At 47.2% G+C, this 27535-nt stretch overlaps 1 protein-coding gene across 1 annotated transcript; it reads left to right on the plus strand.

Moving 5' to 3' along the window:
- The first annotated feature begins 1092 nt into the window (after positions 1–1092).
- On the plus strand, positions 1093–27535 carry LOC117508864 (E3 ubiquitin-protein ligase RNF169-like). The gene is made up of 4 exons (XM_034168709.1): positions 1093–1210; positions 17835–17925; positions 20249–21329; positions 26155–27535. The coding sequence occupies exons 1-3, from the start codon at positions 1152–1154 to the stop codon at positions 21323–21325; spliced, it is 1227 nt and encodes a 408-aa protein (XP_034024600.1). The 5' UTR covers positions 1093–1151; the 3' UTR covers positions 21326–21329; positions 26155–27535.

The raw sequence follows: 27535 nt of genomic DNA on the forward strand, positions 1-27535 counted from the left end.
TTTGTCCTGACCTGGCCACAGAAATGGGGTGTGGTTTGGTCATGACCAGAGAAGAATGAGGTTTTCTGCCAATCTGCAGGGTCTATCCGTCGTATGCTGATGAGTCAGTAAAGATATATGCTTGGTCCTGGTAGACCCTGGCTGTTTTGAAGCTAGTTTAAAAGTCTAACCAGCTTGTTTTTGTGGAAACCCCACGGTGACAACATGAGCAAAAGAGCCAAGCATATTTTTTTTTCAATTTTTAGATCTATAACTCCAGTTCAGACAAGACATACTTTTTAGTTTGATATGGACCGACATCTGTAGTTTACATTTCGAATGTGAGTTAGCCAACTCTGAGGGTTGCTTAAAAAATGCCCTCTAAATTTTATGGAGTCACTTTATTTTTTACCCTTGAGAATGCCCCCTAGAGGGGAGAGTGCCGAAGTTGGAGGGGCTGAGACAGATGGACAGCAGTTTGAGGGGGGCGATGTTAGAGGGGTTGAAGTGATGCTGCTTTTCCCCCGGCTCTGCTCACAGCTAATTAACCGACAGGTGTGATCTGCCAATGAGGTGCTGGGAAACCCAGAGTTAAGTCATCAGGCGTGAGTGAAGCAGACAGATGTAGTCGTGTGCACGTGAAGTGATCTGGACAGTCCTGGTCTATGGACACTACAGAGTACTTGGGGTAGTTTGGATGTGCCATAGCGAGTTATAATATTTATGAAGGAGTTTTATATATTTTATAGACGTCTCCTGTGGGGTTGGACCTCACAGCCAGAAGGACTCTGCTGGCTGGGAGACTTCCGACACGATATTTAGGACTCATCAGTCATCTGTCAACATGAAAAAGAAACAGAGTCATAATGTCTGGAAAATTCACTGGATCTGTTAAAAGTAAAACATTTATCAGCTGCAAACACAACCGTTTTCATCAGAAAATAAGATGATATCATGAAATTGGTTCGAACAAAATATAACATGGTTTTCTGAACAGGAAGTTTTAGGTTTAAGCTGGTGCACAAATACTGTCTAACATCAGAACTGGGATCATTGGGAAACAAGCTGGAATGCCTTTTTCCCCTCATAACTTGGTAACCTGTGTGTGTGTGTGTGTGTGTGTTTTAATAGATGTTGTGTCTGACTCTGAGAATGAGGAGCCACTCAGCAGGATGCCCAAGACCATCTCTGCCTTCATCAGGAAAACCAAAACCTCGTCCTCCTGCACAGGGTGAGCAGCACCACCTTCTTAAAGTTCTGACATGCTCCTTGTTCATGACACACACACACACACACACACACAGGGTCCTTCTGTCTCTTAAAGTTTGTCCACAGAAATGACAATCACTGTTATGAGTTGCATACCTGCATTAACCACAGGGGCAGCGTACTGCAGGATTACATAGATCAGGGGTTTCAAAGTCTGGGGGAGTGAGCCCCCCCCATATATACATAGACACAGTTTCAATATCTTCATGTGTTTCTTTTTATTCTTTTACACATCTTAAACACATTTTAAAGTATTTGTGTATTTTTAAGAACTGTCTATGGATTTACACATTTTACAGCCTTTGTAAACATTTTAAACATCATTTTTTAAAACATTTAAAGATCTCTGTGTGTTTTTAAACATCTTGACATAACTAATAATAAGGGATTCGTATTTTATCAATATCAATGCCATTATCGATCTGATTCCTTATCGATTCCCTTATCGATAACCTCCTGTGAATTTTCTGTGTACTAAAAATAGGCTTTACAGGTTTTTCTATGTCAACATTTATTGAGTCTTAAAGTAAATAAGTATGAACTTTATCACTGGATCCTTGATCTCTGGACAGAAATAGAAATAAAATCTGTAGTTTTTGTCAAAAAGTATTTCCTTTCAGATATTGAGCTCAGGCCGGCTCAATGTAATTCATAAAGAATGCAGGATGTCTCATTTTGGGAGGAAAAAAGAACATTTTATTCTGTTGTAGTTTGTTGTCTGTGTTCCAGTGTTTGTAAAGAGGTGTCATTTAATTTAAAACAGTGATTCACTTTGAAGTTACTAATTCGGGCCGGACTCTAACGTGACTCTGCAGAGAGCGGCGCAGCGTTTGGAGCTGTACAAACAGAACGGAGGACGATTCTCATTTCTTGCTTGCAACAAAACAAGAGTCCCAGTTAGTGACTTTAATCCACACAAAAGTGACTCACAATTGACATTTTTAAATGGGTTTGAGAGGGGTTAGAAGCAGAGTTGATGCTTCTGGAAAGCAGCAAGCACTGAACCAACGAAGCAGCAGGTCAGAGCACTGCTTCATTGTTTCACCGCTTTAAAGTGGAGCCGTTACAGAAGCGGTTGATTCCAGACCCAACATTGTCTGTAATCAACATAAAGAAATTATCATTTTCCCAGTAAAACACCCTCAAAAACAAAGGCCGCTCTGAAGGACCGATAAGGGAATCGTTAAGCAAAAAGGCTAATGATGTCTGTGATTGAATCAATTCTTAAAGATTCTCACAAAGAAGCGGTTCATGATACCCATCCCTCACGCTCCCTGAAGAAGAACTCTGGCACCCCCTGGGGGTGGGGGAGGGGGGGGGAGACGCGCCTCGCAGTTTGAAAACCACTTACATAGATGATGAACAACAACAAAACAGTGGGACTCCCAGGCTTGATTCTTGGTCACAGAACCTGTCTGTGTCCTTGGACAACACACTTCGTCCCTTGGGTTGGGCCCAGGCACCTCGTTCCATTATAGTGTGGGGTCCTATACCGTCAGTACCGACCAGGCCCAGTCAGAATGCAGGTTTTGGTGCCATGTTATTGGCCGCATTGTTGGTTTCATGGTGTTTTCAAAGCAGCTCTGGTTCAAGTGGACACCTTGATGTAGTTCTTTTGGACAGGTTGAAGACACTACGCTGATGACCAAAATAAGTGGGCCGAGACATGTGAGAGGAGGTGGTCTTGGTCCAGTCCCAAATACACTCTGGAGCAGTTTGTTTGTCAGAAGGCAAACCAAGCCAACAATTGAACGCATATTATATGTTTAATTTAAAAATGGACAACAGAAAGACGTGTGGGTGGCAGAGTATCAGAGACACTCCGGACTCAGCACAGCGTGTGGGACAGTCACAAAAACATAAAGGATGCATCGAGGGAGCGCTGGACTGGATTTCACCAGTCTGGAGTACAGCGCCGTGTTTGAAACAAGGCACTTCACACACACACACACACACACACACACTGGTAATATCAGGTAACACTCACAGTCCAGAAAAGAAGGGACGCACGCACCAATAGAGCCCGGTGCCCTATGGCCCAAAGGCTCATGGGCCTCAGAAACAAGATATATGAATGCATAAATATTTTGTAATGAATTGGATGAGGCTCAGGGTGTCACCAGGACACCCTGAGCCGGAAGTCAATGATCGACTTTGTAGTCATATCATCTGACCTTCGGCCATGTGTCTCGGACACTCGAGTGAAGAGAGGGGCAGAGCTGTCGACTGATCACCACCTGGTGGTGAGTTGGATCCGCTGGGAGGGTTGGAAGCCGGTCAGACCTGGCAGGCCCAAACGTATCGTGAGGGTCTGCTGGGAACGACTGGCGGAACCCTCTGTCAGCGAGGTCTTCAACTCCCACCTCTGGGAGAGCTTCTCCCAGATCCTGGGGGAGGTTGGAGACATGGAGTCTGAGTGGACCATGTTCTCCACCTCCATTGTCGATGCGGCTGCTCGTGGCTGTGGTCGCAAGGTCTCCGGTGTCTGTCGCGGCGGCAATCCCCGAACCCGGTGGTGGACACCGGAAGTAAGGGATGCCGTCAAGCTGAAGAAGGAGTCCTACTTATCTTTGTTGGTAGGTGGGACCCCAGAGGCAGTTGACAGGTACCGGCAGGCCAAGCGTGCCGCAGCCCGGTCGCAGAGGCAAAAACTCGGGTCTGGGAGGAGTTCGGGGAGGCTATGGAGGAGGACTATCGGTTGGCCTCGAAGAGATTCTGGCAAACCGCCTGACGCCTCAGGAGGCGGAAGCAGCTCTCTACCAGCACTGTTTACGATGCGGGTGGGGAGCTGTTGACCCTGACTGGGGATGTTGTCGGGCGGTGGAAGGAGTATTTCGAGGATCTCCTCAATCCCATCGTCACGTCTTCCGAAGAGGGAGCAGAGACTGGGGACTCGGAGGCGGACTCATCCATTACCCAGGCTGAAGTCACCGAGGTGGTTAGAAAGCTCCTCGGTGCAAGGCTCCTGGGGTGGATGAAATCCATCCTGAGAACCTTAAGTCTCTGGATGTTGTGGGGCTGTCTTGGCTGACACGCCTCTGCAACATCACGTGGCGATCGGGGACAGTGCCTCTGGATTGGCAGACCGGGGTGGTGGTCCTTCTGTTTAAGAAGGGGGACCGGAGGGTGTGTTCCAACTATAGGGGGATCACACTCCTCAGCCTCCCCGGTAAGGTCTATTCCAGAGTACTGGAGAGGAGAATCGACCGATGGGCGAACCTCGGATTCAGGAGGAACAATGTGGTTTTCATCCTGGTCGCGGCACACTGGACCAGCTCTACACACTCCATCGGGTGCTCGAGGGTCCATGAGAGTTTGCCCAACCAGTCCACATGTGTTTTGTGGATCTGGAGAAGGTGTTCGACCGTGTCCCTCGGGGCACCCTGTGGGGAGTGCTCCGGGAGTACGGGGTCCGGGCTCCTTTGCTAAGGGCTATCCGATCCCTGTACGACCGCAGCAGGAGCTTGGTTCGCATTGCCGATAGTAAGTCAAACCTGTTTCCAGTGCACGTTGGGCCTCCGCCAGAGCTGCCCTTTGTCACCGGTTCTGTTCATTATTTTATGGACAGAATTTCTAGGCACAGCCAGGGTGTAGAGGGGGTCTGGTTTGGGAACCACAGAATCTCCCACAGAATGTGGTTCTGTTGGCTTCATCAAATCAGGACCTTCAGGGTGCACTGGGGCGGTTTGCAGCCGAGTGTGAAGTGTCCGGGATGAAAATCAGCACCTCCAAATACGAGGCCATGGTTCTCGACTGGAAAAAGGTGCTTTGCCCTCTTCAGGTTGGTGGAGTGTCCTTGCCTCAAGTGAAGGAGTTTAAGTATCTCGGGGTCTTGTTCACGAGTGAGGGACGGATGGAGCGTGAGATCGATAGACGGATCGGTGCAGCATCTGCAGTGATGCGGTCGCTGTATCGGACCATCGTGGTGAAGAGAGAGCTGAGTAGGGGGGGCGAAGCTCTCGATTTACCGATTGATCTACGTTCCAAGCCTCACCTATGGTCATGAGATTTGGCTCATGACCGAAAGAACGAGATCGCGAGTACAAGCGGCCGAGATGAGTTTCCTCCGCAGGGTGGCTGGGCGCTCCCTTAGAGATAGGGTGAGGAGCTCGGTCACTCGGGAGGAGCTCGAAGTTGAGCCACTGCTCCTCCACGTCGAAAGGAGTTAGTTGAGGTGGCTCGGGCATCTTTTCCGGATGTCCCCTGGATGCCTCGCTGGAGAGGTGTACCGGGCATGTCTGGGAGGAGGCCCCGGGAAGACCCAGGACACGCTGGAGGGACTACATCTCTCGGCTGGCTTGGGAACGCCTTGGGTTCCCCCGGAGGAGCTAGGGGAGGTGTGTGTGGATCGGGAGGTCTGGGAGGTTTTGCTTGAGCTGCTGCCCCCGCGACCCGACTCCGGATAAAGCGGAAGAAAATGGATGAATGGATGGATGGATGGAATTGGATGAGGTGCTGAAAGAACACACACTGGAACATAATGGCCACTTTTGAGTGATGAGGGGGCAAACACACACAGACACACTCACACAGACACACACACACACACTGGTTTTCCTAACGCACTTCAATCTCTTTAGATGAAACCAGTGGAAATACCCCTTGATTGAGATGCATAATGCAGAAGATAAAATATATTGTTCATCTGTTTCAATATTTTAGTACATGTCCTGACAAAAACACAATTAGAAACATTTGACGTATGACTTCAAATACAGTAAAACTCTCATATAATGGGAGTAATTCTCTGGGTGGACCAGAGAATTTTGTTCATTATAATCAAAATCTGTTATTTATGTATAAAACTCCATTATATGTCTAAATGGACAAACTGTTGTGGAAAAGTGTAATGACACGGACCCACAACAGGGGGCGTAAATGAACGGTCAATGGAAATAAAAAGTAACACTTTTAATGTTGTGAAATGTGCACAACGGATACAAATACAATTCAATACTACGGTCAATTATACAGTTGGTGTCGTGTGGGCAGGCTCGAGGATAGGAGACGCCTGTCCAGATAGGAGTCGGGACCCTCACGATTTCCACCGCCAACGGATCTTGAACACACCGGAGCCGCCAAGTCCCGAGTCACCAGGTGGCCACCGTCTCCAGCTGTCAGATCGGGTACTGCTGGCAGGAAGCAGAAACAGTCAAGAGTGGGTGTGTGAGCACACACCCAGTAAACAGTCAGCAGAGTTCTGATAAAGGGGAGAAAACACCTCCACCTCCTGTTTCTCAACTCAGAGTTCGTGCAGAATCCAATCTCACACTAATTAATGCAGTAGTGAGGAGCGGGAACGCCAACTCCTCTCGACTTCCACAAACTCAGCCTCAAGCTGCGAGTGTACAAAGGATATGTCTACAAACTCAGAACACAGATTAACAGCTTTCCGAGCTTAGAAGCAAAATACGTTGCAACAATAAGCATAGCTGATCAAAGCACAAAGACGGCTGAGAGTTTACCTGAATACTTCAGATGATTTCTCGGCAGGGGTGTGGTGTCTTCTCCAGGCTTTTATGGATGGCATGATGAGATGATGAGTGACAGCTGTCAGGGTTCCTGAAGCTCCTGGCGGCGAACTGCGCCCTCTGGTGCCTGAAGCCCGTCTACAGGCAGGGTGCCCTCTGGTGTTGGCCAGCAGTACCTCCTCTTCGGGCGACCCACACAACACAAACTGCGATGTGTATAAAATTGACAAAATACGTTATTTGGATAAAATCGAAAAAAATCCATCATATGTATAAAACCGACAAAATCTGTTATATGTATACGAGGTCTGTCAATAAAGTAACGGACCTTTTTATTTTTTTTTAAACTATATGGATTTGATTCATATGTTTTTACGTCAGACAAGCTTGAACCCTCGTGCGCATGCGTGAGTTTTTCCATGCCTGTCGGTGACGTCATTCGCCTGTGAGCACGCCTTGTGGAAGGAGTGGTCCCGCCCCCTCGTCGGAGTTTCATTGTCTGGAATGGCGGAATGATTTGGACTTTTTTTCCATCAGAATTTTTTCAAAAGCTGTTAGAGACTGGCACCTGGAAACCATTTGAAAATTTATCTGGCTTTCGGTGAAAAAAGTCCAAATCATTCCGCCATTTCCAGACAATGAAAATCCGACGAGGGGGGCGTGAACACTCCTTCCACAAGGCGTGCTCACAGGCGAATGACGTCACCGACAGGCGTGGAAAAACTCACACATGCGCACTAGAGTTCAAGCTTGTCTGACGTAAAAACCTATGAATCAAATCCATATAGTTTAAAAAAAATAAAAAGGTCCATTATTTATTGACAGACCTCGTATAGCGGACAAAAACCGCTATACGGTTTTATATATATATATATATATATATATATATATATATATATATATATATATATATATATATATATATATATATATATATATATATATATATATATATAAACGGACAAGATCCTGTTGTGTGGGCCGCCAGAAGAGGAGGTACTGCTGGCCCACCACCAGAGGGCGCCCTGCCTGAAGTGCGGGCTTCAGGCACGAGAGGGCGCAGTCGCCTTACAGGAGCAGCCAGGGTGACAGCTGTCACGCATCACCTGCAACAGCTGTTACCAATCATCTGATCAGCAGGGGAATATCAGCAGGACGACGTCTCCACCTCTTGGCCGAGATATCGTTCTACCTGGAAGGTAACGTGCTCAGCTGACTGGTTAACAGTGATCTTTTGTGACTTTTGTGAGTTGTTTAGCTGACTCCTTTTCCAACGAGTGGTGGAGGTAGTTTTCCTGCCGTGCGGATTCCTGGGTGCAGACGCGCCCACATTTAATTGTTCTTTTGTTCCTCGCCAGCAGTACCAGGTCCGACACGCGAAGGCAGTTGCCACCTGGGAGTTCGGGACTTGGCGGCTCCAGTATTCCCGGGGTCTGGTGGCGGAGGAAATCGTGTGGTTCCGGTTCTGCTTTGGACAGACGTCTCCTATCTTCGAGCCTGCCCACACGACACCTTTTGTGATTTGGCTTTTGTCTATTGTTGTAATCTGATTGTATTTGTTGTGCCCATTCACAACAGTAAAGTGTTGTTATTTGACCTCATCCATTGTCCGTTCATTTGCGCCCCCTGTTGTGGGTCCGTGTACCTACACTTTCCCAACAGGATATCTCGGCCTACGTCATGGACCCCGAGGGGCGTCAACCGGCTGTTGAACGGCCAATGGAAGAGCAGGGCGCACAGGCGTCTGCAGGAGGAATGATCGGTGAGTTGCAGCGAATCCTCACCGTTTTTACGGCTCGGCTGGATCTGATGGCCGAGCAGAACGTCCTCCTTAACCGCAGGGTGGAGGCTCTCGCCGCGCAGGTGGAAGCGCGCCCTCAGGGCGCTGCTGCGGCTCCCCCTCCTGTCGATCCTGTGCGCAACAGTGACGTTCCACAGGTCGTTCAACGACCCCTCCCACCTTCCCCTGAAGCATACATAAGCCCTCCAGAGCCGTACGGGGGTAGTGTGGAGACATGCGCGGACTTTCTTATGCAGTGTTCGCTCGTCCTCGCACAACGTCCCGTTATGTATGCGACTGACGCTAGTAAGATAGCTTATGTGATTAATCTGCTTCGCGGCAAGGCACGCGCTTGGGCTACAGCGCTCTGGGAGCAAAATTCGCGGCTCCTTCTGATATATGATGGGTTTGTGAGGGAGTTCAGAACTGTGTTCGATCACCCAAATAGAGGAGAGACCGCTTCAACCGTGCTGCTGTCAATGAGACAGGGGCGCCGGAGCGCAGCTGCTTATGCAGTCGACTTCCGCATCGCGGCTGCGAGGTCCGGCTGGAATAGCACTGCCCTCCGCGCCGCCTTCGTAAACGGACTGTTGTTAGTTCTGAAGGAGCACCTGGTGGCCAAGGACGAACCGCAGGATTTAGACGGGCTTATTGATCTCGTTATACGATTAGACAATCGGTTAGAAGAACGCTGTCGGGAACGAGACGAAGGGCGTGGCGGGCACGCGCCGTCCCTCTCCCTTCCGGTTCCGACCGAGTTCCGCCCTCCCCACGCTCCACGGCCTCTACGGTCCGTGTGGTGACAGCTCCCCCTGCTGACGAAGCTATGGACATGAGCAGGGCCACATTTAGGGCACCAGATAGACAGAGGAGGCTGGTCCGCGGAGCGTGCTTTGTTTGTGGCTCAATAGAGCATCAAGTGAGGGACTGCCCCGAGTGGTTAAAACACCAACGCCCGCCCCTAGACACTGGGTTAGGGGTGGGCCAAAACACTCACGTGGGACATACCCATATTGCCACACAACTCCCAGTGACAATCCTTTATGAGGATTTAACCCTGAAGGCCCCAGCACTGGTGGACACGGGCTCTGAAGGGAATCTGTTAGACAGCAGATGGGCCAGGGAGGTAGGGCTCCCTCTAGTGGCGCTTACCTCGCCTGTGCAGGTGCGGGCACTAGATGGCTCCCTACTCCCTCTAATCACACATAAGACACCACCAGTAACTCTGGTGGTGTCAGGAAATCACCGGGAGGAGATCGAGTTTTTTGTGGCTCCTGCTACCTCCCGCGTGATTCTAGGGTTCCCCTGGATGTTAAAACACAATCCCCGGATCGATTGGCCGTCCGGGGTAGTGGTTCAGTGGAGCGAGACCTGCCATCGGGTATGTTTAGGTTCCTCGGTTCCTCCCGGTTCCCAGGCTAAGGAGGAGGTCAGAGTCCCGCCCAATCTAGGGACGGTGCCGGTGGAGTACCACGACCTTGTAGATGTGTTCAGTAAGGATCTGGCGCTCACCCTTCCCCCCCACCGTCCGTACGATTGTGCCATTGATTTGGTTCCAGACGTTGAGTTCCCGTCCAGCAGGCTGTACAACCTCTCACGACCTGAGCGCGAATCAATGGAGACCTACATCCGGGACTCTTTAGCCGCCGGGTTGATCCGGAATTCCACCTCCCCGATGGGTGCAGGTTTCTTTTTTGTGGGTAAAAAAGACGGCGGACTTCGTCCATGCATTGATTATAGGGGACTGAACGAAATCACGGTTCGTAAACGATACCCGTTGCCCCTGTTGGATTCAGTGTTCACGCCCCTGCATGGAGCCCAAATATTCACTAAGCTAGATCTTAGAAATGCGTATCACCTGGTTCGGATCCGGAAGGGAGACGAGTGGAAGACGGCATTTAACACCCCCTTAGGTCACTTTGAGTACCTGGTCATGCCGTTCGGCCTCACAAACGCCCCCGCGACGTTCCAAGCATTAGTTAATGATGTCTTGCGGGATTTCCTGCACCGATTCGTCTTCGTATATCTAGACGATATACTCATCTTTTCTCCGGATCCTGAGACTCATGTCCGGCATGTACGTCAGGTCCTGCAGCGGTTGTTGGAGAACCGGCTGTTTGTGAAGGGCGAAAAGTGTGAGTTTCACTGCACATCTTTGTCCTTCCTGGGGTTTATCATCTCCCCCAACTCCGTCGCTCCTGATCCGGCCAAGGTTGCGGCGGTGAGAGACTGGCCCCAACCCACTAGCCGTAGGAAGCTGCAACAGTTCCTCGGCTTTGCAAATTTCTACAGGAGGTTCATTAAGGGCTACAGTCAGGTAGTTAGCCCCCTGACAGCCCTGACCTCACCAAAAGTCCCCTTCACCTGGTCGGATCGTTGCGATGCCGCGTTCAAGGAGTTGAAACGGCGCTTCTCGTCTGCACCCGTTCTGGTGCAGCCCGATCCTAGTCGCCAGTTAGTGGTTGAAGTGGACGCCTCGGACTCAGGGATAGGAGCTGTGCTTTCCCAGAGCGGGAAGACCGATAAGGTCCTTCACCCATGTGCCTATTTTTCCCGCAGGTTGACCCCGGCCGAACGGAACTATGACGTCGGCAATCGAGAACTCCTTGCGGTGAAAGAGGCTCTTGAAGAGTGGAGACATCTGTTGGAGGGAACGTCCGTGCCATTCACGGTTTTCACTGACCACCGGAACCTGGAGTATATCAGGACCGCCAAGCGGCTGAACCCCAGGCAAGCCCGCTGGTCACTGTTCTTCGGCCGTTTTGACTTCCGGATCACCTACCGTCCCGGGACCAAGAACCAGAGATCGGATGCCTTGTCCCGGGTACATGAAGATGAAGTCAAAGCGGAGTTGTCGGATCCACCGGAACCCATCATCCCGGAGTCCACTATCGTGGCCACCCTCACCTGGGACGTAGAGAGAGCCGTCCGGGAGGCCCTGGCACGAAGCCCGGACCCCGGAACTGGGCCGAAGAACAAACTATACGTCCCACCAGAGGCTAGGGCTGCAGTCCTGGACTTCTGTCACAGCTCCAAGCTCTCCTGTCATCCAGGGGTGTGAAGAACTGTGGCAGTTGTCCGGCAGCGCTTCTGGTGGGCGTCCCTAGAGGCCGACGTCCGGGATTATATCCAGGCCTGCACCACCTGCGCCAGGGGCAAGGCTGACCATCGCAGGGCATCAGGCCTACTACAGCCGCTGCCTGTGCCTCATCGCCCCTGGTCCCACATCGGCCTGGATTTTGTCACGGGCCTCCAGCCGTCCCAGGGCAACACCACCATCCTCACGATAGTGGACCGATTCTCCAAGGCGGCCCACTTCGTGGCCCTCCCGAAGCTCCCAACAGCCCAGGAGACAGCGGACCTCCTGGTCCACCACGTCGTCCAGCTGCATGGGATTCCAACAGACATCGTCTCCGATCGCGGTCCACAGTTCTCCTCGCAAGTCTGGAGGAGCTTCTGCCGGGAACTGGGGGCTACGGTGAGTCTCTCATCCGGGTACCACCCTCAGACCAACGGGCAAGCAGAACGGGTAAACCAGGAGGTGGAACAGGCCTTGCGCTGCGTGACTGCCGCGCACCCGGTGGCCTGGAGTACCCATTTGGCCTGGATCGAGTATGCCCATAACAGCCAGGTGTCTTCAGCCACCGGCCTCTCCCCTTTTGAGGTATGTCTGGGGTATCAGCCCCCGTTGTTTCCGGTGGTTGAGGGAGAGGTCGGTGTGCCCTCGGTCCAGGCCCACCTACGGAAGTGCCGTCGGGTGTGGCGTGCCGCCTGTTCTGCTTTGCTAAAGGCCAGGACGAGGGCAAAAGCCCATGCAGACCGTCGGCGGGCCCCGGCCCCTGCGTATCGGCCAGGGCAGGAGGTGTGGTTATCCACAAAGGACATTCCCCTCAAAGTGGACTCCCCCAAGCTACAGGACCGTTACATCGGCCCATTCAAGATCCTTAAGGTCATCAGTCCAGCCGCAGTGAGGCTTCAGCTTCCGGCCTCACTGCGGATCCATCCTGTGTTTCATGTGTCCCGGGTTAAACCACATCACACCTCACCCCTCTGTACTCCGTGTCCGGCGCCGCCTCCTGCCCGGATCATCGATGGCGAGCCGGCTTGGACTGTACGCTGGCTTTTGGATGTCCGTAGGATGGGCTGGGGCTTCCAGTATTTGGTGGACTGGGAGGGGTACGGCCCCGAAGAACGCTCCTGGGTGAAGAGGAGCTTCATCCTGGACCCGGCCCTCCTGGCCGATTTCTACCGCCGCCACCCGGACAAGCCTGGTCGGGCGCCAGGAGGCGCCCGTTGAGGGGGGGGTCCTGTTGTGTGGGCCGCCAGAAGAGGAGGTACTGCTGGCCCACCACCAGAGGGCGCCCTGCCTGAAGTGCGGGCTTCAGGCACGAGAGGGCGCAGTCGCCTCACAGGAGCAGCCAGGGTGACAGCTGTCACGCATCACCTGCAACAGCTGTTACCAATCATCTGATCAGCAGGGGAATATCAGCAGGACGACGTCTCCACCTCTTGGCCGAGATATCGTTCTACCTGGAAGGTAACGTGCTCAGCTGACTGGTTAACAGTGATCTTTTGTGACTTTTGTGAGTTGTTTAGCTGACTCCTTTTCCAACGAGTGGTGGAGGTAGTTTTCCTGCCGTGCGGATTCCTGGGTGCAGACGCGCCCACATTTAATTGTTCTTTTGTTCCTCGCCAGCAGTACCAGGTCCGACACGCGAAGGCAGTGGCCACCTGGGAGTTCGGGACTTGGCGGCTCCAGTATTCCCGGGGTCTGGTGGCGGAGGAAATCGTGTGGTTCCGGTTCTGCTTTGGACAGACGTCTCCTATCTTCGAGCCTGCCCACACGACACCTTTTGTGATTTGGCTTTTGTCTATTGTTGTAATCTGATTGTATTTGTTGTGCCCATTCACAACAGTAAAGTGTTGTTATTTGACCTCATCCATTGTCCGTTCATTTGCGCCCCCTGTTGTGGGTCCGTGTACCTACACTTTCCCAACAGATCCGTTATATATATAAAATTGACAATCTGTTAAATGTTCAAATTGGACAAAATCTGTTTTGTTCATTTAAAACGGACACAATCCGTATAAAACTGACAATCTGTTAAATGTTTAAATTGGACAAAATCCGTTTTGTATGTATAAAACGGACACAATCCGTTTTGTACGTATATAGTGGACACAATCCGTATAAAATTGACAATCTGTTAAATGTTCAAATTGGACAAAATCCATTTGTATGTATAAAACGGACAAAATACGTTTTATACGTACAAATGGAATGTTTAAATTGGACAAAATCCGTTTTGTATGTATAAAAACGTTTTGTACGTATATAGTGGACACAGTCCGTATAAAATTGACAAAATCTGTTATATGTATATAACAGGCAAAATCCGTTACATGTCTAAACCGCACAAAATCCGCTACATGTATAAACCAGACAAAATCTGTTAAATATTCAAAATGGACAAAATCTGTTTTGTGCGTATATAATGGACAAAATCCGCTATATGTATAAATCGGACAAAATCCATTATGGTCTGGTCACACGGCATATTATGATTCCTGAATGAAGGGGAAAAAAGTAGAAAAGTCACAAATTGTTGAGAAAAGGTGGACGAGCGAGCTTTATCACCAAATCGCCTGAGAATCAAGAGAGCAAAAGGAATGAAAGAGAAACAAAATGAAACTGAAGCTAATGTTGATCTCCACGCTTTAAACGAAACGTGCCTGGAGCCACTGGGGGAGCAGTTTGTGTCTGCATCTCTGCGTCCCAGAAGCTCAGATATAAACAGAAGCATGCGATCCGACCCACTGTGGAGATCTGTGCACACATAGGTGGATCCACCTACTCAAGTTCCTCGTCCAGAACAAAAGAGGGATCACCTCCTTCATCATCAGAATCCACACTGTCTGGTTCAGACTGACGACACGCTGTGTGCTCCGTCTTGCCCCAAATAAAAAAAACTGAAGCGCTAAACATTCATAAGACGTCTTATTTTTACAGAAAAAAAAAACAACACCACACTAACCACACACACTAAATACTCTACCAAAATAATACTCACTCCAAACACGTCAAATATTTCTCAAATCTCTGAAATACCAAAACTGTCTGTACTATGTAACTATTGCTGTCTGTACACCCAAAAAGAGCACGTACTCAGCATTTTTCACGTGTCGTTGCTTTTGTAGATTTGCTTGCAGCTGCGTATGTTTGCTTTTAATGTATGTGTTCTGTCGTGTGTAGCCCTTGCCACCACTCCTGCCTTTTTTTCTTTTTTTTTTTTGTTGTTGCATCGTAGAAATGCACTCCGTTCTCAAAACGGTAAAGCAAATGGCACTCAGTTTTAAAAATGTACAGCGGGACACACTGCTTCCTTGTCAGGGCTGGGAACATCAGATCACAAAGTTCAGATTCCTTCTGTGACCCCCCCCCCTCCAAAAAAAAAAAAAAAAAAACACTGGAAAATATTGCCATTTAAAGTCACAAGCAAACTTAAATGATCACCAGCACTGCGGCTGTGTGGATCAAGCAGTCAGTCACACGCGCACGGGTTCAATTACCAGTCCTGATAATGCATGCACGGGTGCTGTGGACGTGGATCAGACACACACATGCATGCGCTTCACTTTCTCTCCAGCTGATTCACTTTGGATTAATGCATTCAGTGTTTGGATGTGTTGTAGTGGATGTACACTCACGCACAAAAGGACTGCCTTGTACATGATTTAGTGACTCAAATGTTCAAATGACTCAAACACTGGGTTTTCTGCTTTCATATGTCACACCTCTGTGGATCAAAGCTGTTCACACGCGAATGTCCGTTGCTGCCTGAACTTTTTCCACACTTGATGGCTCAAAGTGTCGCTTCTGTAAACTGCTGCCTGGTTTGTGCAAACAGAGGCACAGCCAACACGAAATAGCTCCACGGAAACAAACGAGGCTGATCGCGCTCCTGCAAAGCCCCCCGCTTCGAACAAATATACAGCAATCAAGGATCACTTCCTCAAAACTTGTGAACTGTCAGACGCTGAAAGGGCCAGCAGGCTCTTCTCTCTGCATGGGCTGGAGGACAGCAAGCCCTTCAGAGTTCATGAACAGAATGCTGCAGCTCCAGCCGGACTTTTTGTGCAGCATCTCTGTCCTCATGTGTGCACAGTGCTGGAACACCACCACCATCACAGACTGCTGTGCGCTGGTGGAGAAGCCCACAAATTCTTCCTGGCTGGCCAGCACCACGGCATGACCACGGCAACACTCGCCACATCACACACAGCAGCAGAAGCCCAACACCGCACACCAGCACCGCTGCGGAGGAGCCGCATCTCTACTCCACAAAAGGGCTCACAAACTGGCTTCTGCACTGTGTGAAAACATTCAGCTGGTCGAACGAAGTCAAACTAAATGCTAACATTACAAAAGCTTCACAAACGATAAAAAAACCCATCAAGAACTACAGCAAAACGAAATATGGCCAAGTTCAGGTTATCGGTGGCATTCATTCAAATTATTCAGCAGTTTAAAAATCCTGATGAAGTGCCAGCTACAGGAACGAAGTGCCAGCTGCAGGAACAAAGCTGCACACAGGTTAAATGATGCCAACAAAAGTCCAGATTTCTTGTTTCGTTTCGGCTTCGTTGCCCTTTGTTATGTGCCCTGTGACCGGGGCTTTACATGTATAAAACAGACAAAATCAGTTTTGTACATATATCACGGACAAAATCCGTTAAATGTATAAAACGGACAAAATCCGTTATATGTATAAAATGGACAAAATCCTCTGTATGTGTGACAAAATCTGTTATATGTGAAAAAAACAGACAAAATCTGTTTCGTATGTATGTAATGGACAAACCCTGTTAAATGTATAAAACGGACAAAATCTATTAAATGTATAAAACGGACAAAATCCGTTAAATGTATAAAACGGACAAAATCTGTTATATGTATAAAATGGACAAAATACGCTATATGTGTGAAACAGACAAAATCTGTTATATGTGAAAAAACTGACAAAATCTGTTTTGTATGTATGTAATGGACAAACCCCGTTATATATATGAAATGGACAAAATCCATTAAATGTATGTAACACATTAGTTACAGTCAGGCCACGCCGAACGATCTACGGGGAATTCCCAGCCCCAATTAGCCTTATGTATTTTCTTGTATTTACTTGATTAAAAGCCTGACCTTGAATCAGTACCTGTCTGATTTAATGACTGGGTCAAAACTTCACCTGAAAAATCCAAACACCTGCCTTAAATAAGGGCTGGGCATTATGCGCATTAAAAAGTTTACATTTGGTCGAGTCACTCTTTTTGCTAAGTCAGCTGTGGAGTGGTACCTTATAATCCTAAAGCCTGATTTATGCTTCTCCAGCTCCATAACTCCATGGCCATGCAGTAACGTTGACATGCGCATGACCCGTTTAAAGTTCTCCGTCATGTTGGTGGGCATCTTAATTCAATTTACCACAGGAACAGGAGTTTTTTCTGGATTAATTTGTCCCTCAATAAGCTCTGCTTCTTTATACAATCATCACCCTCCAAACCAGCGTTATGGTATGTTCAGTTTCCCTCCATGAATGGTCATTTGAGTGCATTTGTAGTTTTTCAACTCTGTGTTGTAAAGTTGGTCATATTTATGGACTTTTCTTCCAAATGTATTTGATTCCTGATTGAAATGTAATCAGCGTGCACACTGAAAAAAAAATTTTAAAATATGACAGGAGAGGAAAGAGTGAAAACGTAAAAGTGACCAATCACAGTCCTTTGCGGCCACCGTCCTATTTATTTTATGCAGTGTTTGACGTTTATCCCTTCCCTTTTTATTTTCTTTTTTTTTTCCTGAAATGACATCTAAAAATAATCAGATAGTCTGTCTGATATAACAGGTGACAGCATATAAATCAACCAGAAGAATGATTAGAATTGTGACAAACCACCTGGGTTTAACGTCCAACACATACCGATCAAAATCACTGCACAGACACTTCAGAGGGACTTCAAGATGACTTACAGACATTCCATGAGGGGACTGCCGTTTGTCTCAGATGACAAATTGTTAGTAGATGTGTTATTGCTGGTTTTGAATGTGGGTTCTTGGCAGACAGCAGCCCTCTTACTTACTTACCCCAACTACATACCGCCTCTGAATCTTTTAGCGTGATGCATTATTGGACCGTGCCACTTACTTATATCCCGGTTACTTCCAATACTCTGGTTCGGTGTGCACAGCTGTCAAGGTTGCCACGTGACAGGACCTCGTGGTTATTCCTGCTCTGCTTTCCTGCCTGTTGACTTCTAATGTGGGCCTGTTTCCTCAGAGGTTCCGCCAGGAGTCGAAGTTGTACGGATCCAGTGGAGGACGGGGGACAAAAGCTGAAGGTCGTGTCCCAGCCGGCTGTCGTTGATAAGGTATATCGGGGTCATGTGTTACAGTCTTTATTGTTAGCATCATTAATGACTCATGTACTTGATGTTTATTGATTGGTAAAATGCTGATGGTGTTCGTCTTCTTATATGGTCATGTTTGAATGTTCTCTGCTGAATTTGCCTACTGTATGACCTGTTTTTTTTGTATGGTTGATAACTGAAAGGTGTCTTCTTATTCATTGAATTACAAATACAAGTGGTACCTCCATGGTGACATCTTTACAGGACACAGCAGGGGTTTCCTCAACACCAGCTTGCCCTGGAATTATGACCTGAAATAACCACTGTGCATATGTGTGTCAAAAGTGTTGATAGAACTGCTGTGGGCAATCAGGGGACGAGGCCATCTTGTTTTTCTTGTGGGCAATCGGGACGAGGCCATCTTGTTTTTCTTGTGGGCAATCGGGACGAGGTCAAGTTGTTTTTCTTGTGGGCAATCGGGATGAGGTCAAGTTGTTTGTCTGATTGTGTAGCTGAGCGTGACTCGTGCAGTTCAAGTTAGGATGGTGGGGTTTGTATGATATTTTCTTTTTAGGTCATGATCAGCGCTGGTATACAAGAAGAAACAAGACAGCACTGCACGCAGGACGATAAGTGGACCAATCAAAAAAGAATACAACATCTTAGCGTAGTGACACAATGTTTAGACAGAAACTCAGATAGTATATATGGGTTCAGGAAGAGGTAGACAGGGTTCCAGAGAGCCTCAAAGCGCCTCACAGCCTCCAGACACCTGTCTGACTGCCAGGGCAAAGTAAGCATGAGATAAGATAAACTTTATTGATCTCACAGAGGGGAAATTCACATGTTACGTCTGCTCTTAAAAAACACACAAGATGGGTGCAAGTAGAGAAATTGTTCATCAAACAGCTTGTGCAAGGATAAGCAATAATAATAATACTTGTAACAGTATGAGACATTAATTTTCTTATGTCTCATACTGTTACAAGTATGAGAGTATATATATATATATATATATATATATATATATATATATATATATATATATGAGGTCTATTAGAAAAGTATCCGACCTTATTATTTTTTTCAAAAACCATATGGATTTGAATTACGTGTGATTGCGTCAGACAAGCTTGAACCCTCGTGCGCATGCGTGAGATTTTTCACGCCTGTCGGTTGCGTCATTCCCCTGTGAGCAGGCTTTGAGTGAGGTGTGGTCCACCCCTCTCGTCGTTTTTTATTGCGAATAAATGTCTGAAGGATTTGGAGCTTTGCTGCATCAATTTTTTTCCAGAAACTGAGAGACCTCCAGGTGGACACCGTTTGAAAAATTAATATGGCTTTCAGGGACGATTTTATGGGGATTAAACAGATTACGGAGTGTTACTGCCGCTTTAAGGATGGCCCACAACTCCTGAGAGTGCAGCGCGCTCCCAGCCCCCATCGACAGGCTGACACCCCGCTGGAACAACCAGATCATTTCCAATGTGAAGGCTTTGTTGATCCGGGACCTGGTCTGACTTTCACAAAAAGGCAGAAGATGTGGACATCAGCACTTTATCGGCACATTCCACCGTTACAGGAGTTTTTTTCATGGAAAAATAAGCGGAGGGACGCGCCACCGTGCCGCTCATGGCGCGGCACAAAACCACCTCGGTGTTGGTCTCTCAGGACAGCTTTCAGGTGGATTTCAGACGGATTCCGGTTGCAGACAGATTTTTGAACTTGCAACACACTAAGGATTAATACTTGGGCTGCTAATGTCTGCTAACACTACTTCGACACAAATTTAAGTTCCTGTTGAGATGTATTGTGGGAGCCGTAATGATTTCAGCAACATAATGCCTGTTGTCCACATGACCCCAAAATGGCCAAAAGATAGATTTCCAAGTTTATCCCACCTTCTTTTAAGCAGACGGCTAACAGCTTGCTTAAAAACAAAAAAAAAAACTGAACAAAAACAGGAAGTTGTCGGGTGAAACCCCCACCTTCCTGAATCTCCAAGCAGCCTTATGGGCAGTGGTGCTATCTACATGTGGCGGACTTGATTGCATCCTATCTGAATCCAGCCTTGTAACCACTTTGGTCAGTTTAATGCTGAAAATAAATGAAGTTGCTCAACTACACTTACTGCATTGTTTTAACAGTGTTAATCACTTTGAACTTATTAAGCTGGTAAGTTAACTGATAAGCATCGACTGTCGCTCTCACTTTAGAAAAAAGGTTTGTGCATTTTTTTGTTTTTACTTTTCCAAATGAACTCCCCCTTTAAACACGTTATGCACCCAGTGCTTTGTAAATCATCGTGCTGATATTCACCGTTTCACCTTTTCTCCTCTCTCAGGATTCCATCAGCCACAGCTACGCGGCAGGCATCCTCCTGTCCTCTGAGAACAGCCGCTCTGCCTCTCTTTCTGACCGGAGGCTCATCTCACATGTAGCCGCGACATCCACACCCGCGGCCACTCAGTCCCGGCCGGAGTGCTCCATCAGCCCGGAGAGTAACGATAGCATCTCCGAGGAGCTCAACCACTTCAAGCCCATTGTTTGCTCACCCTGCACACCACCGAAGCGTCTACCCGATGGCCGACTGATGGAGCCCACCATTATCAAGTCCACGCCGCGGAATCTCACCCGCGGCCTCCAGAAGGCCACCAGCTATGAGGCCAGCCCGGCTGTCCTGCAGAAGTGGAGGCAGATTGAGCTGGATCGCCAGCGCATCAACATGAACTCCAAGGCAACACTGACGAGCCCCATCAGTGAGCTCCACGCCAAAACGGGCTGGGCGGAAGACGGGAGCGGTGCGGGCACCACAAAGACTCGTCAGGTGCTGTCAGCAGGACACGATGGTGATGGAGTCTTTAACAAGAGGAGGCTGGTCTTTGACCCGCCGGATAGCTTTCAGAAACCATCGGTTAAGATTTGGGTGCCTGCGATCCGCTACAACAGTGAGGTGACTGTTCGGGGAAGCTCACGGTCAGACCAGACAGTTGGAACGCCGGAACTGTGCAGTGAAGCCATGATTGACAGGAAACGATCCTTTTCGCCTTATCCAAGGAAGTCAGGTTTTCAGTGTTGTAAGTTATCATGTAAGGACTCCATCAGTACCAGGAAGGACGAGGACAGTGGCATCTACAACCAGTCTGCCTCACGCAGAGGCAGGAAGAGGAAGCAGAAGACGAAACACTTGGACTCTGACAGGGAGGTGGACCCAAAGAGGAGTAAGTCAGCCAACCAGGACACCTGTGTCCAGCAGTTAAAGCAGGATCGAGCCCTGGCCTTGAAGCTCCAGAGACAGTTTGACCTGGAGAACCAGGGCGTCAATAGGAGACAAAGCCCTGACAAGTACTTCCTGCGTTCCTGGATGGCTAATCATAACCGCAGGAGGCGTAGTCTTCGACGAATCTCCAAGAAGCTTTAGTGAGGTTTGGAAACAGGAGGGGTTAATCTTCTGACACGTGCAGTCTCTGACCAGCGTTCTTTGTCATTCCAGTTTAACTCTGTGTTTGGGGGTTGTCGTGTAGTAATTCTATGGTAACGGAATTCCAATGACCGCTAAATCTGGCTGTTTTTTTATCAGCTGAGGTGGTAATTCTCTTGCTGTAGAGTTGCCCTTAATATATCAAATTCAGCTTCCTGAAGACACTGACTGTACCGAAACCCATTTCTGCTGGAAAATTAAAATACCTGATAGGAAATGATTGACAGGTGGGCGCAGTAAAGCAAATTGAGCTAAAAGTCCAAATTTAGAGATACATTTGATGTCAGGCGGCACAAAACCCAGCTGGTGCTGAGTCAAACCAGTCGTGAAGTAAGATGCACCAGTTCCTCCGACGCTTTCTCTTTCAGTGCAAAAGCACAAACTGACACAACACTGAAGGATAACGCCGGAAAAATGAGTGACTTCAAAAGGATAACGCCGGAAAAATGAGTGACTTCAAACATGTTTAAAGTCTCAGAGAGAGTGAAGTCTGTGCAGCCATGTGACGCCGCACAGCTTGATGGGAAAGTCATACTGCGGTTACTGTGACTGTGATGTAAATGAATGGGTTGGGGTTTTGTGTGTGTGTGTGTGTGTGTGTGTGTGTGTGTGTGTGTGTGTGTGTGTGTGTGTGTGTGTGTGTGTGTGTGTGTGTGTGTGTGTGTGTGTGTGTAGTTTTACAGTTGGATCCATACGGCGATAAAACAAAAATGTCATTCACATGCTAACTTTGTACTAATTCAGTACATTGACAAAACACAGTGGAACCTCAGTTTTAGATCTTAATTCTTTCCTAAATGTTGTTCTTATACTAAAACCAATTTTTCCATAAGCAACAATGTAAAACAAAACCCAACTTCTTGGCTGGACCAAGCGGCCAAATCACCGAGCACGAGGGCTTTTTGGCACCAATAAGTCACCATAGAAGAAGAAGTGAATGAGGAAAAACTCACCTTTCAACCATTGTGCTTGGTGCCCAAGCTACATTATCCAGTGCACCACATGCATACTGGCTGTAAATATGGCTCATGGTCACCTCGGGGGGACACTCACCCCGTACCATGGCTTCAGCTTCTTGGCTTTGTCTGCAGTCTGTATCACGATAAACTGTATTGTCCGCGTGTCTGAGGTTGTCAACAACGACAACCGCTAAGTTCTGGGTCCAGCTCGGTAAACTTCAGCCGTCTTTGACCAAAGCACACTCGCCACCTTGCAGACAAGCCGGTGCCCAGCCCCCCACGCAAGTTCTCTTGACCCAGATTTTCACCCATTGATCTGTATATATTACTGGATCACTCATTGGCCCACACACGCCATACAAGCAAGTGGTGGCCATCTTGCCACTCCCAATTTATGCAGACTGCAAATAGACAGCTTATTAGAACGTCGTCAATTTCAAGTAAGCTTGTAGCAACAACACCTAAAGCTCCAAAACTATGTACAAGTAGACCTAATGTCAGACCTAATGTCTTAAAATAGTTTGTCCAACACAAAACTCAACATGCGGCTACACATGTTGAGTTAATAAGCCACTTATTATTATTATCTTTGCTTATATGCTGGAATAAGGGAGAGAACTCTTCAAATTATTGTTCATTACTTCCCATTTCAGTCTACTCACAGGTGAAATGTTTGTCCACAGCCTTTGATCTGGTGATTTGCACAGTTTATAGCTACACATGAAGGCATTTTTTAACAAAATTACAAAGAATAAGTTGTGTGTGGCTCATTAAAGATTAATAGAAAAGAGCATTCAGGAGCGGGACATGGGAGTGGTAATATGGCGGCCGGTTTGCTTCAAAAATATTGACCATTGAGTGATCCAGTATTACATAGAGATCAGTGGAGGGAACACAAATCGACAAACCTACACATCTCGTTCACACATCACATTCTTACACCAGCTGTACTGCTGTCAGTAAATAAACGCAGGCCGATTTTGCCATGTGGGTGGAGATGATAAACTGTTTTGTGTGTGTGTGTGTTGGGGGGAGGGCAGCTAACATCATATACAAAATAGTGTATAGTAATTTAATGAAGTAGACTATTAAATTTCACTTGACCTGTACAGAGGAGACTTGATGGCGGAACATTAGCAACAACTTTTCCACCTCATCCAGTGTCTGTGAGCTTTGTTAATCATCGTCACTCCTTTGGCAACATTAGCTCCTTTATCGCCACTGTGTTTTTCAGTGTGGTACAGATTGAGGATAAAAAGAAAATCTAGGTTGTGTAATCCTGCTGAGGACGCGTGTCATCACACAGCACTAGCTGCCGTGCGACTCACACGCGTCTGCCAGAAGATGGATGTAGTTCATGAACCAAACAGAAAATGCACCAGCTTTCAAACAATGGAAGCTGGTGCATTTTCTGTTTGAAAAATATGTTCGTGAACCAATTAGGAATGCAGCGATCCACAATTTTTCACTCCGATCCGATCCCGACATCTGAATTCGGATATCTGCAGATACCGATACTTTTCCAATACGATACCAGAGCTCTGTTTGCTTTAATATTATTACTGTCATTACTGTTGATTTTATATGAGGATTTTCTTAAAAAGGAGACCTGAAAGTTCAGCTACAATTTACCAGAAGATGCATTTAAGATGAAAGACTAGATTTGATGTTTTGGTGAAAGAATTAAGTACTTTTTAAAGAATTAAGGACTTTTATAGCCTTATTTTTAAAGACTTAAAGAGAAAAGACAGCGCGCTCTGTCTCCTCAATTTTCAATTTCAGTGGAGCTTTATTGATATGGGAGACATGTTTACATTGTCAAAGCAAGTGTTAGAGTAAAAAATAAAAATTAAGTCCTCTGTCTCTCTCTCTCCCTGTCTGTCTCTATCTCTGCCTGTCGGCTAACTTTAGCACACATTTTCAGCAACAATTCAGTTAATTTTTTTTAGAAAATCTGTGCTTGACGAACATACAATTTGAACCCGAAAGCTGAGCAGACATTTGTCGCTAACTGCTGCTAGAACACTGCGGAAGAGAGCTCTGTCAAACAGCCCAGCTTCAGAAAACCTCACAGTGGCTCTTCTCCGGTATCGGTATCGGATCGGTCCCATCCCTAGAACCAATTTGTTTGTAAAGAGAGCAGTTTGAAAACTGAGGTTCCACTGTATCACGTTAACGTTTAGGAATTAGACATTTTTACACAGTCCCTGCATTATCAGAGGCCATAAGTACCTGGACAATTAAAGGTTAGGATTATTTTAATAAATCATAAATTTTACAGCCGGGTTCTTTGAGATACATCAGGAAATTAACACATGAACATTTTCTTGGACTTCATTTAAAGCTTTCTCACACCGTGACAGATACAGCAAAAGGATTTGTTATGAAATTAAATTTTTGCTGGGAGCTGGATATGAGTGGACTTTGACGTGGCCTGAAAGCTTGATGTCGTATATTCTCACTGTCAGTGTGATGTCCTCACAGTGAGGATATCAAACACCTCTGCAGCACCTCCTTTCCAAGAGAATCACCTGAGTACGCTGAGCTCCAGATAAAAAAAAAAAAAGATTTAAAAAGTCTGATGCATGGGACAGCTGCAGGATATAAACTCAAGGGCGTCATGAATGTAAATGACAAGTGGTGGACAAAACTGTAAACAAACATGCAGGCAGCAGGAAAACTCCACCTGATCTCTGCTTAAAGATTTGAACACGCACAAAACTTTTTGGTGGACATTGGCTGACAAGGAATTCATTTTGCAGCTGGGAAAAGGACATTTGTCAAAAAAATGTCACAAACTGATAGTTGTGTATTTCTTTGATGGTGTGACACGGAATTTACATCAGTCATACTGCGCACTGAATCTGTCTGGAGGGGGCAGTCATCAGACACTGAGCATGCAAGAAGAGTAGTGAGGGAAGCCACCAAACACCCAAATAACTCTGATCAGGGTTCCCACAGATTAATTAGTTGAATGAATTTAGTTCAATTCATCGAGACGGTTTGTTGTAGGTTTCTGTCAGAAATGGGTTTCTGCACCACCACGACTAACTGTGTCAGGTCCAGTTTTTCCTTATCGTTGCCTTGGCGATGGCAGGTTTTCTGAGCGAGCAAAAACTCCACCTAAAGGACAACAAACTAATCCATCTCCTCAATTTAACATCAAAAGAAAAGTTTATGTCAACATGAAAACACTGCTGGAAGTCTTTCATGTTGCTGTAATGTCTGAAGAGGGTTCTTTGCACTCTGTTGTCCAAAAACATCACCTAAATTGATGAGAAGCAAAACAAAAACATGACAGGAGGACTTGATGAGGTCTACTCATCAGACTGATCTACAGAAACCCAAATCCTTCTCATCAGCATTAATTTGGCCACATTAATACAGTCGCATTAATATTAGTGTTGGAGCAAAAAATGACTTCTCATTTTAGCTTTTTGTTTCTTTGATGACCCCCTTAAAGTCTTCAAATGATTTTGACCTTTTCAGTGTTTTAAATCGTCATGTTTTGATTTTGGATATAGTTGAACAAAGACTATCAGGACCTTTCAGATGGATAATTAACCTGTTGATGACGTGAAAAATGATTCTGCTCAGACGTTATCATGAAACACCGTCAAAGATTTGACTTCTAAAACCTTTTTATTTCCTTAATCTGAAAATGTTTTTATCTTCTGTTATGAATGTTTTCCCAAATGTACAACTTTTATTTTCTACCTGGCTTTGCGCTGTCAAACCACAGTCTCATTTTCCATCGAGAACATCTGAAGCTTCTTCAGGACTTCACCTGATGATGTTTTTGTCACACAGGAACCAGCAGAGCTGTTTGGACTTGATTCTGGATTTCCTCTCTAAGAAGACCACCAACCTGCCTGGTGAAATGAGAGGCTCCTAAAGGACGTAACCACGAGTCTTCCCTGAACCGTAACACCTCAACCTTTATGATGGCATCACATGAGATGTTTGAGGACAACAAGTTCATAATTCATTCATCATGAAACACACCAAACTCCAGGACCAAAGCCCGTTCAAGAAGTGTGAGGTGTGGACACGTGTGTGGTGGCCCCCTCTGACCTCCTGGGGACAGAAGGTGCACTCTGGCCACTCCTGCTTGGACCCTCAGCTGCATATCCAGCATCAGCTGAATCCACTGGATGTCTTCAGTGCTGGAGGTATTTTGGACCGGTGGCTTCCAACAGGCGTGAGAATTCCCTGTGGATCCATGTGTATCCCAGACTGAAGACTTGCTGTGGTGATGGTGGATGGTACAGAGGACCTCTGTCATATTCTGGTGCCGGATAAGAATCCTTTTTAGTGGTCATCTTGGTTGGATTTTGGCCAGTTGAACTAATTGTCACTGCACAGGATCCGGGTGTTGCAGTGATGCTGATTGGCTGAACTCTGACTATGTTCACCACTGAAAAGATCTTGCTCAGTGTCCAGAGATGTTGTGCAGCTTCTCTGCGTCGCCGCTGTAACTGCAGCAGGACACCAGTTTGGGATTCAACGGGGAATTCTCATTCCTGTTCAAAATAAGTTCTCGTCTCCACCCGGCCAGGCAGCCTTCCTCTGGCTGTGACGGCTGAGGGCTTTGGCGGGAAGCCTGTGGTTGCATTACAGTATTGGTTCCGAGTCCTGGTCCATGGGACCCAAAGTCCTTTCCTTGTTCTACCTGCACATGATGAGCTGGATCAGGTGTTGATCTAGTCTGAGGAGATCAGGGACAGAGGACCAGGACTGGGCACCGCTGCTTCAGAGTTAGAGAAGCTGGTAAAAATGCCGGCGGGGGATTCGAACTGCATCATAGACGAAGATCTCAGAAAAATACAACCACCGATCAGGAGCAGGAATGACTCAAAGATGGATGTCGTGGACGCAGCACAGCTGAACTCTGCTGGGACTGGAGGTGGTGAAAATGGATGGATGAGGTGTGTGTGTGTGTGTACGCGCGCGCGCCAGTGTCAAAGTGGTGTTGAAGGGCTATATTTACTCTACCACATTAGCTTTACTTTGTACCACCGTGATATGCACATTTTTAAACCTCCTACTATAGCTTTGGTCTTTCTTGCAGTACCACTGTCTGCACTGTGGGGGCGTTGTGAGTGCCAAAATGCCAGACTGTTTTAAAAGCAGAAATCTGTGCTGCTGAAAACCAACAACCTTTAACTTAAAGGATGTGAAAATGCCAAAA

The sequence above is a fragment of the Thalassophryne amazonica genome, chromosome 4 (assembly GCF_902500255.1).
Source record: "Thalassophryne amazonica chromosome 4, fThaAma1.1, whole genome shotgun sequence".
In the NCBI taxonomy this organism is placed as follows: domain Eukaryota; kingdom Metazoa; phylum Chordata; class Actinopteri; order Batrachoidiformes; family Batrachoididae; genus Thalassophryne; species Thalassophryne amazonica.